Raw genomic sequence first — 13,901 nt, 5'->3', positions numbered from 1 at the left:
TATCTGTAACCAATAGCTGATGTGTCAAAGGAATATAGTTTGCTTAGTACACCCTGCACTGATCAGTTGGCACCCTGAAGCATGAGATTCGATTGCCACTTACTCAGTGTGTGTGACTGTAAATACTATTAGTCATAAAACATCCCAATAACTGACCTCTGGTGGCAGGGAACCTTCCAGGCTCATTATACCTGGGGAAGCAAGCCAGTCAGAATTTCCTCTCTTCTGGGAGGCTGCCAGATAGCTCACTGTAGATTGTTAAGAGCTGGGCACATCCCTATGCACCTGATACACAGCCCAAGGATCATGGCACAGCTAGTTGCAAAGTAGCGGCTACAAGGGGAAAGAGTGAGAAGTCCTGTGGTCAAGCGAATGAGACGGGACTGGGGTATAGGCAAACTGTGGCAGTGCCAGGGATGTCGGTAAAGTGTCAGGAATGGTGTCTTTACCCTAATTGTCAGCTACTCTCAGCACCGACCGCTTAGAAACTACAACTGAGCCACATTCCCCCTGGTAACCCATTAGCCAGCGTGGTTATAAACAAGCCCATAGCACAATCAGCATGGATTCACCAAGGGCAAGTCATGCCTGACTAACCTAATTGCCTTCTATGAGGAGATAACTGGCTCTGTGGATGAGGGGAAAGCAGTGGATGTGTTATTCCTAGACTTTAGCAAAGCTTTTGATACGATCTCCCACAGTATTCTTGCCAGCAAGTTAAAGAAGTATGGGCTGGATGAATGGACTGTAAGGTGGATAGAAAGCTGGCTAGATTATCGGGCTCAACGGGTAGTGATCAATGGCTCCATGTCTAGTTGGCGGCCGGTATCAAGCGGAGTGCCCCAAGGGTTGGTCCTGGTGCTGGTTTTGTTCAATATCTTCATTCATGATTTGGAGGATGCCGTGGACTGCACTCTCAGCAAGTTTGCAGATGACAGTAAACTGGGAGGAGTGGTAGATACGCTAGAGGGTAGGGATAGGATACAGAGGGACCTAGATAAATTAGAAGATTGGGCCAAAAGAAACTTGATGAGGTTCAACAAAGACAAGTGCAGAGTCCTGCACTTAGGACGGAAGAATCCCATGCACTGCTACAGATTAGGGACCGAATGGCTAAGCAGCAGTTCTGCAGAAAAGGACCTAGGGATTACAATGGACGAGAAGCTGGATATGAGTCGACAGTGTGCCCTTATTGCCAAGAAGGCCAATGGCATTTTGTGCTGTATAAGTAGGGGCATTGCCAGCAGATCGAGGGACGTGATCATTACCCTCTATTCGACATTGGTGAGGCCTCATCTGGAGTACTGTGTCCAGTTTTGGGCCCCACACTACAAGAAGGGCGTGGAAAAATTGGAAAGAGTCCAGCGAAGGGCAACAAAAATTATTAGGGGGCTGGAGCACATGACTTATGAGGAGAGGCTGAGGAAACTGGGATTGTTTAGTCTGCAGAAGAGAAGAATGAGGGGGGATTTGATAGCTGCTTTCAACTACCTGAAAGGGGGTTCCAAAGAGGATGGATCTAGACTGTTCTCAGTGGTACCAGAGGACAGAACAAGGAGTAATGGTCTCAAGTTTCAGTGCGGGAGGTTTAGGTTGGATATTAGGAAAAACTTTTCACTAGGAGGGTGGTGAAGCACTGGAATGGGTTACCTAGGGAGATGGTGGAATCTCCTTCCTTAGAGGTTTTTAATGTCAGGCTTGACAAAGCCCTGGCTGGGATGATTTAGTTGGGAATTGGTCCTGCTTTGAGCAGGGGGTTGGACTAGGTGACCTCCTGAGGTCCCTTCCAACCCTGATATTCTATGATTCTACAGTAGTTTCATGCATTGTCTTGAACCCTTAATGCAGGATCAATGCCCAAAATGGGGTGCAGCAGGAACTCACCTGAAGCCCAAGCGTTGCACTAGATAAGCATCAAGTGGAGCAGACTGCAGCTGCCACCCTCTTTGGTATCAAAGTGCTGCCTGAAGAGACGCTAGGTCCCATTATACAGTGACTGGCCTGAGCACCCTTCCAGCTGGTGCGAGCTGCAGTCTGTGCAGGCCACAACCAACCAGAGCAGCATTGGAGACCTCTGTGGTTGCACTCCAGCCACATGTGCTCCAGGGGGCTAACCTCCTGAATCGGTACTGCGTTTGAATGTTCTCCCCGGCGGGGCCTCCGTGAAGTGGGTACATTGGGCATGCCTGGGGGCTGTGAGGAACCTAAGAGAAGGCCTGAATAACTGGCCGAGGAAAGCTGGCCATGCGGGGAGGGGAGCACCAGGCTGGATTCGTCATGTGAGAGCTAAGCTGCTGCTTCTGAGCCATGCATCAGTGGCTAAAGCTCCAGAGCTATTACTTACCCTGTCCCCTGAGCAAAGGGGAGAGGCTCAAACCGCTTGGAGTGGGACAGCATGGCGGGGACGGGAGCGGATTGCTCACAGAAGTATGTTTCCAGCAGAGCTTTCCAGGGGCTCTCTCCAGGGTAGTGGGACAGCATGGCGGGGACGGGAGCGGATTGCTCACAGCGGTATGTTCCAGCAGAGCTTTCCAGTGGCTCTCTCCAGGGTAGTTGTCTTATGACCTTCAGGGAAGCTGATCAGTTCTGTGCTCCAAACCAGCCCTTTCTTGCTCACAGAATCCATGTGCCTGGATCTGTGTCTCTGTGGAAATGAAAGAAATCAACAGTTACAAACAAACATGAACACAACAGTTCTGTGTCGAGGGAAATGTCTTCTCCAAATGAGATCAGCACAAGACAGAGGGGTTGTGTGGCTGGTGTCCCATGCCTAGTAACCTTCCTTTGGGACAGAGAGGAAGTCAGCGGGTATTTCACAGACCTCAGACACTCACCACGTTCATGGAAGCTGCTGCCCACATTTTGTCTGCAGACTCCTGCTGCACCACCCAGGGTTAGGGGGCTCTGTCATTAAATCCTCTGCTGAGACATAACCCCCTCAAGAGTTACGCAAGAGCAGCGACCAGAACCCGCCCCTGTTCCTGTCAGAGGAAATTCCTGCCAGCAATGTGTCTTAGCCCTGTCAAGGCCATGCTTGATGAGAGCATCTGTCTGCTCCCCAGGCCTCTTCTGGGGGCTTGGCTCCAAATAATGTTGCTGGCACCTTGGTCCCAGCCATCTAAAATTTCCAGATCCAGTGTTCTTTTGGTTTCACCAAACTAACACAGAGCTAAGTGGGATAAACCTCTGCAGCTGCACCCCTGTCGTGACCAACGAGAGGCGCTGTGATTTGTAATGTCCCAGGGGTATTCCAGCTGTTCTGCTGTCATCACTGTCCTTGATGACAATGGTTTACAATGAGGACTGCACCTCTACAGCATCCTCTCCTCCCCCACAGCCCCAAGCTCAGGGCAGCATACAATAGAATGAAGATCAAATCCCAGCCCCGTGACATACAGCTCCATCAAACCAAACAAGCCCCCTGCCATGGGGCCTGATTCTATCTGATATTCATGAGATCTCGAGGAGTCCAACCATCTCCAAGGCCATGGAGATGCTGTTGCCTAGGCCCGTCCCCATCCACCTGGGTACCTGGCAGGTTTGCAGAGCTCAGCCTCTGTGGCCTTGCTGCAGATAAGGAAGGGGAATACAGTTGTTCCTGTTGCTATAGATCGAGGCAGAGTCACCAGCTGGAGTGTGCGGGTGGATTATGGATGAAGGGCTGCCTCAGTGAGTCTGGTCACTCTGCACAGTGTGTGGCAGGACTGGGGTAATGGACAAGTGCAGGGCGGTACGTTGAGAATGGGGGAACTGCCATTACTGGGTCTAATGCGCACGGGAGCAACCCCTGGCCCCCAGCAGAGATCTCCCCAAGAGTGGGATTGGGCGTCTGCTCAGCTTTGCTGAGGTTCAGTTGGACATGGCTCAAAAACTTTGGTTGAGTATTTGAGCAAAATAAATGCTCTGCCCACTGGAGGTTGTGGGGTGTGGCTGAGGGACAAAGCTCTGCAGCTGCACCCCTGCCATAGCCTCCATGTGGTCTGGAGACAGGGCTGCCTCTGCTTCTGCTGCAGGAGGTGATCACAGAGCAACGCCGAGCCCTGAGCTACATGCTGCAGCAGCTGCTCAAGGAGAAGAAGCAAAGGGAAGAGGAACTGCAACAAATCCTGGTATGTGGTGGGACTTGTTAATGACTCTGCGTAGACCAGGAGCAACAGGCAGTGCTATGTGGGGGGTGGCCAGGGGGGAGAAAAGGGGACCAAGACGACGGATGTGATATTCTGTGCTCATAGGGCCCATTAGTGTCAATGGGAGCCTTGCCAGTGACTTTGGAGAGCTTTGAATCAGGCTCTTAGTGTCTCTGGACCAGTGTGGGCACTGTGTTTGGCAGAGGTCATCATGCATACTCCCTCCCTGCCAGAGCAATGGTATATACCTCTGAGGAAGGCTTCTAACCAGTGATTACCATTGCAGTGGTTGTTTCTAGGGGAGGAGGGAAGTAGGACACCAAGACCCTATGCGATATCCATGGCCTGCCGACGTGCTTCATCTTCTCAAGCCATAGCCACTGGCAGCCCCTTAGCACAGTTTGGTCCCAGCGTGTGGGACAAGGGTGCCTGGAGGGTGGGGGCGGAAGGGAGATGGAGAATCCTGGGGGTGAGCAAGAGGAGGGATGTGGGGATCAAAGCAGAGCCAGCCCCAGGAGGCCGTTAAGGTTCCAGCCCTGGCGCTCCATGGCAATGTGAGCTACCATTGGGGGCTCTGAGCTTGCTCTACACTGACGGTGCTGTTGGCTTCCCCTTTGGCTCTGCAATTCAAACTCCCTAGAGCCCGGGTTCTAATTCACCTTCTTTTTCTTGTAGCTGGAGATGGAGGCAAAAAGTGAAACGAAGCAGGAGAACTACTGGCTGATCCAGTATCAGCGCCTGCTGAACCAGAAACCTCTCTCACTGAAACTCCAGGTCACTGCGGGGTAGTGCTGGGATTGTGGTAGTCCTGGGGGCCATGGTACTAGGCGCTGCCCCAAATCTAAGCCGGTAACAAGCACTTTCCATTGCCCTGCCCACGTGCTCAGCTGGAGCTAGGGCTGGAGAGCGGTTCCATTAGCAGTGTCACCACAACGGCTGAAACGCTACCAGATCTGCTTTCCTCTGATCCCCTTGTGCGGTGCCTTGCTAGACCTCCCTGCCCTAGGCAGGGTTGGGCTGCTCAGCATCTCCACAGAAATCCCAGTGCGCCTGTCAGGAGGAGATGCTCTTCCCTTTGAGCCTGCAGTGAGCCAAAGCCAGCATGGCATTGGGGGCGCTGGGCTGCCAGAGGGATGGGCCTCAGCCTGAATTTTTAGCTCCTGGTGGTGATTACACTGTGAGCTGTTTTAAGAATAGGACTTTTGGTATTAGCCAAACTTCAGCTCAGGTAGCTGCATTCAGCTTCCCCAAATCCCCCTGCAATTTCAGTTGAATGCAGGAGTCTTTTCACTTCCTGCCCATAACTTTTGCCCTGTGTTGTGCACTGTTACAGAGCTGCTGGAGTGGTGGCTCGGGTGGCTGATTTCAGCAATGGCTGAATTGATCCCGGTTGGCTTGCATATCGACTGGAGTTTGTAAAGCACTTTGGGAGGGCAGGTACCTGCCAGAATGGAACTGTCAAACCCTTGGTTTTACTCTTCCAGAAATGGAACATTTGGGACGTGGCAGGTAAACTAGAAAGGTGCAAATGCTGCTCAGATGCAGCAGTGCTTCCAGGGATCCAGCATCTCTTTGGGAGCAAACATACCTCTGAGGAAGGCTTCTAACCAGTGATTACCTAGAGCAGGGGGTTGGCCTAGAGAGCCGGTTTGGGAGCAGTGCTTGTTCCTCTTATGTGACTTTGGAACAGGGTCTCCCCCCGACCCAGGGCTGACCTCGCGCGCTTCCTGACCGGGGGATGGCTGGGACTTGCCTTGTCTTTTGCAGGAGGAGGGCTTGGAGAGGCAGCTGATAAACCTGCTAATCGAACTGTCGGCTGAACAGTACGTACCAATCTTTGCCCATCATCGGCTGTCGCTGGAAATGCTCAGCACCATGACCCTCAGCGACCTGGCAAAGGTATGATGGCAAACGCCCCTGTAATGTCACTCCCTGCCTCTGCCCTGCACTCTAGGGGCTGATCCTGCCATGGCCCTGGGCCTGGGCAGCCTAGGGAAGCCCTGTTGGGTTTTGTGCTTACTGTTGTGTGTGCGGGGGGGAGAGAAGAGGAGGCTGGATGAAGTGCCTCATGCATGTGCCAGATCCAGTTGGGTGCTCTTCCAAGGGCCTGTCCCCTGACACAGGGGCCTTACCAAACGGCTGCTGCTGTGCAGAAGCTACCCCCTGCAGCATCTGCTGGGAAGGAATCTGTACAGCTGGCTTGGCACCTTCATCCTCCCTTGAGTGCTCTCCGGGCCTTTTGCTGGCCCATGCCAATAAATGCTGTTCTGCTCCAGGGCCTAGTGGAGACGCAGGAAGGCATCGCCTGCTTCCCAAGGCATTGCGGCATGAAGCCGACGAGCCTTGCCCAGGCTGTGTATCCTGCTTGGGGAAACATGGCCTCCCTCTCGCTCTGCCTCCCCAGGGGCTCTGTTCTCAGCCCTGGCCTCTCAGAGCTAACTGGCCTCTCCTTGTGTTGCAGATTGGAATCACAGAAACTGGCCTGCAGCGCGCGATCCTCAGGCGAGCCCAGGAGATCCTGGCTGTGGCTAAAACAATCCCAGGTACCATCAACTTATTCCTCTGCCTCAGTGTTCTATAAGCGTCCAGCAGCCTCCTAGTCCTCTGGGCTGAAGGTCTGCAGCTCTGTGCAGGCACTGGACAGCCCAAGTGGGGAGTGGGGAATGTGCAGGGCTGAATGGGAGCTGGAGAAGAGGCAGACCTGGGAGGAGCTGCAGAGCCTGTTGTTGCTGCAGCCTCCCACTGTTCAGATGGAAGGGCTCCGTGATATACTGCTTGGCCTGGGGGCTGGTGTTAAGAGAAGGCTAGTGCTGGCACTCATGCTTTCTCCTGCTGACTGCAGAGCTGCTGAAGAGCACTGAGACCAAGGGCCCTGCTGCCCCAGAGCCGAGCGCCCCCCTTGAAGAAATCCTCCCTTCTGCACCCCAGCTGGAGCTGGACGAGAGGAAGTCTGAGTGCGTGGTCTGCATGGAACAGGAGGTGAGATCCTGGAGCTGGTGGAGGGACTGATGGCTAGAATGCTGCAGCTGTGCAGCAGTGTATAGCAGGGAGCTCCCGGAGCTGACCTACTGGGTGCAGGGCCCTCTCATCTCTCCCATTGTGGAGGCTGGAAGGCACACGACACCACCTCCTGCCTCAACAGCTGGCTGCTGTAGGGAGCTGCTTCTGATCCTCGGCACTTGCCAAGAGCCCAGTGTGTCCTCTTCACGTCTGCGAGCCCAGCCCTGGGCTGCCAAACAGCTGGCTGAGAAGAGCAGCGAGTGGAGATGCTGACCCTTCCAAGGGGTGCTCACAAGCGGGATGGGGGAGTAGGATGAGTCACTTGGCAGGTGGGGGAGAGATTTGAGTTTTCACCTGGGTTTATCCCTGAAAATGGGGCAGGGCAAGATACAGGGTCAGGCGGGGGTTGCTGACAGCCCTGATCCCCGCAGACTAGCTCTGTCCAACCCCAGCTCTCCAGAGTGGTGGTGCCTGAGCTCTCTGCTTCGCGAGCCCTGCTTTGCTCAGTGTATTCGGGAACATAGGAGAGTGAAAGCTGGGCCCAACACTGGATCTGCTTCAATAGAAACATGCAGTGCTTAGAGAAAGGGACCAGAGATCAAGACACCTGGATTCTAGTCCCAGCTCTGCCATGGACTCACTGAGTGAGCTTGGGCAATTCACAGCCCCGCTCTGTACCTCAGTTTCCCCTCTGTAAAAGAGGAGTGACACTGCTCTTCTACCTGGAGGGTGCTGCAAGGCCTAGCTGGTGATTGTGTGCACCAGGCTTTCTGCTGTGCGGTGGATGGGGCAGGAGCAGTATGAACCCCATCTCCACTCTGCCTCCTTCCTGCAGGCCCAGATGATCTTCCTGAACTGTGGCCATGTGTGCTGCTGCCAAACATGCTGTGAGACCCTGCGCATCTGCCCCCTCTGCCGCAAAGACATCGTGCAGCGCATCCGCATCTTCCACAGCAGCTAGCCAGGGAGCAGCTGCTGGGCTCTTGGGGCTGGAGGGGCCATCAGCTGGGAAGGCCTGCTGCCCAAGGCTCCTCGGAGGCCTGGGTGGGTGTCAGATCTGCTCATCCCCATGCCACAGCGTATCAACCGCCCCTCCCAATGTCACGTGTACACTTTGCACTGCTCAGAGCCTGTGACTGTGAGGCTGCTTTGGGGAGGACTGGAATGTGCACTGTCCCCTCATGTCCTGGGGGGGGGGGAGGGGTAACTCCGGGGCTGAATGTTCTCATATGCTCTTGTAGGCATGTTTAGCCACACCCCTCTTCCCCCCACAGTAACCCCTGCAATTGCCCCCTGTGCTATGCAGATGGAAGCAGACGCTGCTGAGTGACTCATGGTCTGTCTCAAGTCCCCATGAGTGTCGGTGGATTTCTGCCTCCCTTGCCTTGCCTGTCTGTGTGCTCCCAAGATGCCTGGGGGGCTACAAGCCCGTCCCCTCCCTGTCTAATGTATTTATTTGCCTTCAGCAACATGATCCACTACACTGTTTCCTCCAAGCCAGAGAAGACTGGTTCAGTCAGTAGCTTCCTTTTGTGCTCTGAGTACCTCCCTTTCTGCATGGACCCGGGCACTTGGGAAACCAGAGCTCCTCCAGGGGGTGCTGTTGCTGGGAAAGGACAAGCACTTGGCAGCAAGCATGGGATTCTCTGGGAGCCCTGTCAGGCCCTCACAACCCGACTGCTCCAAGCCCTCACACTCCTGCACCGGAGGGATCTGACCCTTAACCAGCTGACCATGCTGGGAGAACCATGATTAGCACCCCCAACACACACACTTTAACCCAGCTCCCATTGCAGGGGGAGGGCCCGTGTGTCTGCTGGCAAGGAGCTGTCTGTCAGGTTGGATCTGCTAGCTAGACATAGTGGGGGCTGGTTCTGAATTTAAGTGGCTGCTCCAGTCTTGCACCTTGGACTGCAGGCTGATAGCGCAGGTCAGGCATGGACTGGGAGGGCCCACTCCTGTCACTGGGTTTGGGGAGGGACAAACCAAGTAGCATCCGGCAGCGATGTGACTGGAGAACTTGCAGATGACCCTGCAGGATGGGGCCCACAGCTGCTCTGCACAGGTGGTCCCGCTGGAATTGTGGGGCCATTTGTCCAGCCCTGCCAGGTCCTGGCTGAAAATAAATGTGCATCTCCGAGCTAAGGCTCTGATTTCCTTGGGCCGCTGCTGCCACCCTGAGCCAGCACGGTGGGGGAGAGCAGGGCACTCGTGTCAAAGCTATGGGCGGGAGCTAGCCATGCATGGGGTGATGTTCTTGATGGAACTGTTGGCAGCTTTGCATTGGGAGCAGGGCATTTGGTTAATTGCTTCTCCATTTTAATTAATAAGTAACGATTTCAGTAAGTCCCTGCTCTCTAGACCTTGACCTACAAGCTGAACCAGCCTGTCTCGTTCCTCCGGGCGCAGCTGGTTTGTGCTGATGGCTGTTTACTCATGTTTTCTTAAGTGTGAGGGCAGTTGAAGGGTGACTCAGTGTTGGGTACTGGCCTTTTACCTCCATGGGCCGAGGTTCAAAGCCTGTCCTGGATCCCCAATGGCAATGGGAGTGCTGGGATCTCACTGGTTATCCTCATCTGTCTGCATCAGCAAAGCCCAGCTCCTCAGAGCTGGTGGTGTTGGCTCACCTGCCCCTCAGAGACCAGCAGGGGGCACTGCAGGGTGGCGGCAGAGCTGGGGTGTGGGAAGGTCATGGCATAGGACTGGGATAGGAGGCTGTAGGACTACAGTGCAGGTGGAGCTAGACCTGCTGATGCCAGGCCTGGCTCTCCAGAGCAGCACTAGGCAGTTCCCTCACTGATCTGCTCAGCGGCTGAGCTCTGGGAGGAAGGCTCTGGAATGTAGGACCCACTGGCTGCTTCTCTGGCCCCGGCCCCATGACTGGCAAAACAGTGGAAGGCTGATGGGCCCAAGGCTGCGAGACGTGCCTTGGGGGAGCTGCATGCTCTCTCTGTGCCATGGTCAGGTGGCATTACGAGCATCCCTGGTCGGGGGGGGGGGGGAGTCACTTCCCATCTGAGGGACCCAGGAGGGCTGGAAGAAGGGCCATGTCAGTGGGGTCCCAGGGCGTTTCTCAGCACAGCAGGGGGCACTACCCACACCAATGACATGGAGGAGCTGCCTAAATGAACTCAGATTGAAATGGGGCAGGGGTCCCACAGAGGTCACTCACCCCATCCCCAGGGCCTTTTATTGCTGGGTCCTGATCCTGTGGGTGGCTGAGTCCCCTTCGTTCCCAGGGCCTTCTGTGGGGAGGTGGAGTGGGGAGAGGCAGGATCGGGCCCTTCCTCCCTGATACAGGGCTCAGTGCTGGAACAGCAGGTTCATGCTGGAGCTTCCTTTGGCATCTTCCCCAGCTGTCCCGCTCTCTCTAGGCTCCAGGACCCTATGTGGGGGCGGTTCCAGGCTGAGGACTCTGAGGAGGTGCATCTTGGGACATGTCTGATTGGGGATCCAAAGTCAGCATTGGGTCTAGGCAAAAAAACCCCAAAGGCCCCTCTGCCTTTGCCTCAGAGAGCAGGCTGGTCCCTGGCTCAGTCTAGGAAAGCGGCTTTGACCACTCTCCAGAGCCCCTCTCACAGAACAGTTGCTGTGCCCCCAGCGTGGGGCAGGGGGGTCAGAAGGTGGCATGGGCTTATGGCAATGGCAGCAGCATGCACAGCACCTCATCCCCACGTCTCATCCAGCTCAACTTGGCACTGACCCTCGCAAATGAGTCTGGGGTCTGAGTTCCCAATGAGCTGGAGCCTGTGTCCCACAACTCCCCCTGCCCCCAGTGCCATCTCCCCACTGACCCTTGGGGCCGATCTGTAGGCCATGGTGCTATGGGCCTTGCGAGTTCAGTAGCCAGAGCTGCCCAGCCAGCACCTGTTTACTAGCTCCCACCTCACCCACCCACTTTGGAAAAAGCAACAGAGGGTCCTGTGGCACCTTTAAGACTAACAGAAGTATAGGGAGCATAAGCTTTCGTGGGTAAGAACTTCACTTCTTCAGATGCAAGTAATGGAAATCTCCAGAGGCAGGTATATATCAGTATGGAGATAACGAGGTTAGTTCAATCAGGGAGGGTGAGGTGCTTGGCTAGCAGTTGAGGTGTGAACACCAAGGGAGGAGAAACTGCTTCTGTAGTTGGATAGCCATTCACAGTCTTTGGAAAGGCTCCCTCCCCTGCCGTGCTTGCCCCCAGCCTGTGAGCCAGGCCTTTCCACAGCACGCTTCCCGGTGGCACTGAGGTGCCTGAAGCCCTTGGGGAAGGCTAAGAGCATAGTATAGCCATCACACGTATGTATTTCACTACTGAGCCTGTATGTGAATAAATGCCTTCAAAGGATGGGTCCTGGCAAAGCCTGGATTGAATTTCCTGCCCCTGTGGCTCTGGCAGGTTCAGAGCTCAGGCAGGTTGTGAACTGGGGTGTATTGGGGGACAGGGTGGGGGCAGGGAGGGAGGCTCCAGCAAAGACAAGCCCTTACGTGCAGCTGTTTGCTGGAAACGTGGCAGTGTCTGTAGGGAAAGGCCCGCGTCCCATTGTTGTGTCTCTGCCCTGGGACTGTCAGGTTAGATCCTCCAGCTGCTGCTCCGGGGGCAAGGCCTGGCATGTGTGAATGCAGCATCACAGGTGTTTCTGTAACACTCCCCAGCCACCTGTGCCAAAGGTAAGGCAGAGGTAATGAATGACCAAGCCAAGAAGCAAGGTCCACAGCCTGCCCATAAACAAGCCTCAAGCCAAAGGTCCTTGGAAAATGCAGAGCTAGGAGAAAGTGTTTCTTGGCCCTCCCCCCATGTGGTAGCTGGGATTGGACTGTGGGAATGAGTCTCGCCTGTCGCTGCTGGGAATTGCTGGCTGCTGGTTGTTCAAACCTATTTGTGTCTTGTTTCTGGCAAAGAAAAGAAAGGAGCATGAAACTGAACAATAACAAACCAAGGGCCCTGCTAGGAGCTAGCACTCCTTCCACAGCCCGTGGCAGCTGCAACAGCTAAGGCTCTGCGTCTTGGGCTATGGCAATGCCAGTGTGGGGGGGCCTATGCTGGTAACACAGGTCAAGCCTCATGTTCCCACCTGAAGCCTCCCTTGCACCCTGGGTGTTCTGGTCACACCTTGTAAGTTAGAGAGGAAGGTGGGTCCTGCAGACAATGGACGGATCTTCCCTCTCAGCAGCCTCCCTCCTACCCACCTCACCTTACCTCCCCCACCAGCAGGCTGCCTACTTCTTTGCCAGCTTCCCTCCTTTCCCTTTTGGTTCCATGGTGCCCTGCCATCCCCAGCCCTTGATGGCCAACCTCCTGCTGCCAGCCTTGGACAGATACTGGAGAGAATTTCGCCAAAGACCCTCTCAGAGTGCAGCTACTGTTGGAAGAGCTGATGTAAAAATGGTACCTTTTTATTGCGCAGCTCTGTGACCTGCAGGGAGCGTGCTGATCATCTAGTCAGAGCTCCTGCAGAACCTAACCCAGTGGTTTGTGTATCTAGCTCAATTCCTAAGTGCAGCTTTTGGAAAGCCAGCCAGTCTTGATTTTAGACACCAAGTGATGAGGAAGCAGCCTGGGCTCATTACACTTCCTTTACATTTTGCATCTTGTTTTCAGTTTGAATTTTGCTGACTTCAAGTTCTGGCCATTGCAGCTTATTTTGCTTTTGTCAGTCTGCTCAATTAAAGAGCCCCGTAGTATCAGCAAGACTTCGATGTAGGTACCGAGAGACCATGAAGAAATTACCTCTGCCCCTTCTGTTGGATAAACTAAATATAGATTGAGCTCCTTCAGTCTCTCACTGAGCTCTCATGGGGGGTTCCAGGCCCCAGGCAATTCTTGTAGCTCTTTGCTGAACCATTTCCAAATCTTAAACCTTTCTTTAATGTGTGGACAGCAGAACTGGATGCAGTATCCAGTGATAGTCTCACTAGGGCCATGTACAGAGGTAATACCACCTCCCTCCTCCTAACTATTCCCTTCCATAGTGTGTTAGCCAACAGTATCGCACTGGGAGTGCATGTTCAGTTGGTCCTTGGCCCTTCATCCTTCCCAGACGTACAGATTTAACTGGCTATGCTACATTGTCCCTGCATTTCTCTCCTGTTAGCCGTGCAGAGCTGATGCTGCTAAGACTGCGGTGGCTGTACTGCACTCGGGGGCAATTCAAGGTGTGACTGCAGCAGGGGTAGGTGTACCTGTATCAGGAAGGGTTTGGATTTGTCTGTGCCTCATGCCTGAGATGATGGAGCCTGGCTTGGTTCTTGGATCCTAGGGGTTGGGGCTAGGAAAGAGACTTCTTTATTTTCAAACAAAGCAGATTTACTCTGGAGTCAGTTAATACCGATGCTCTTCCACACGACCCCTCCCTGCAATGCTGTACAGAGTTGCCAGTGCCCCCTATTGTTAAGGTGACCTGATGCTTCCCTTTACAATACCCTGTTTTCAGTGCTTATAACTTTGCCAAACGTTATGCATTTGGACTGATATTTCCCAGGCCCATGTTTGCCTCAAGCTGAATTATTTTGGGAAGCTTCAGCCAAACCCACTCAGCCACTTCTCAGAATGAGATCAGGTAAAATACGTTCTTGTGCCCATGTCAATCAAAAACTCTGACCCGTTTCATTCTGGAGCGGGAATGTGAAATGTGGCAGGGGGTGGCCTTGGGGAGAGAGACACATACACACACACTCTCTCTCTCTCTCTCTCTCTCTCTGAGTGAAGAGCTATCAGGGCTGAGCAAGACTTCTCCTGCGATTGCTGCTCCCAGCTGCTGGGGGGCCAGGCACAAGTACTGAGAGCAAAGA

The 13,901-nt window shown here is 54.2% G+C and overlaps 1 protein-coding gene across 5 annotated transcripts in view; it reads left to right on the top strand.

Moving 5' to 3' along the window:
- LRSAM1 (leucine rich repeat and sterile alpha motif containing 1) overlaps window positions 1-8,623 on the top strand; it is a 54,863-nt gene extending 46,240 nt beyond the window's left edge. For all 5 annotated transcript variants that reach the window (XM_008174856.4, XM_005292644.4, XM_065572468.1 and 2 more), the window contains exons 20-25: window positions 4,014-4,109; window positions 4,803-4,901; window positions 5,895-6,026; window positions 6,589-6,670; window positions 6,970-7,106; window positions 7,963-8,623. In XM_008174856.4, coding sequence (XP_008173078.2) covers window positions 4,014-4,109; window positions 4,803-4,901; window positions 5,895-6,026; window positions 6,589-6,670; window positions 6,970-7,106; window positions 7,963-8,088 — 672 coding nt within the window. In that variant the 3' untranslated portion in view covers window positions 8,089-8,623. The remainder of the gene's footprint in view (window positions 1-4,013; window positions 4,110-4,802; window positions 4,902-5,894; window positions 6,027-6,588; window positions 6,671-6,969; window positions 7,107-7,962) is intronic.
- Window positions 8,624-13,901: the final 5,278 nt, after the last annotated feature.

Source organism: Chrysemys picta, chromosome 18, assembly GCF_011386835.1.
Source record: "Chrysemys picta bellii isolate R12L10 chromosome 18, ASM1138683v2, whole genome shotgun sequence".
NCBI lineage: Eukaryota > Metazoa > Chordata > Testudines > Emydidae > Chrysemys > Chrysemys picta.
The sequence above is the reverse complement of the archived record's forward strand: the minus strand, read 5'-3'. Positions and strand labels throughout refer to the sequence as shown.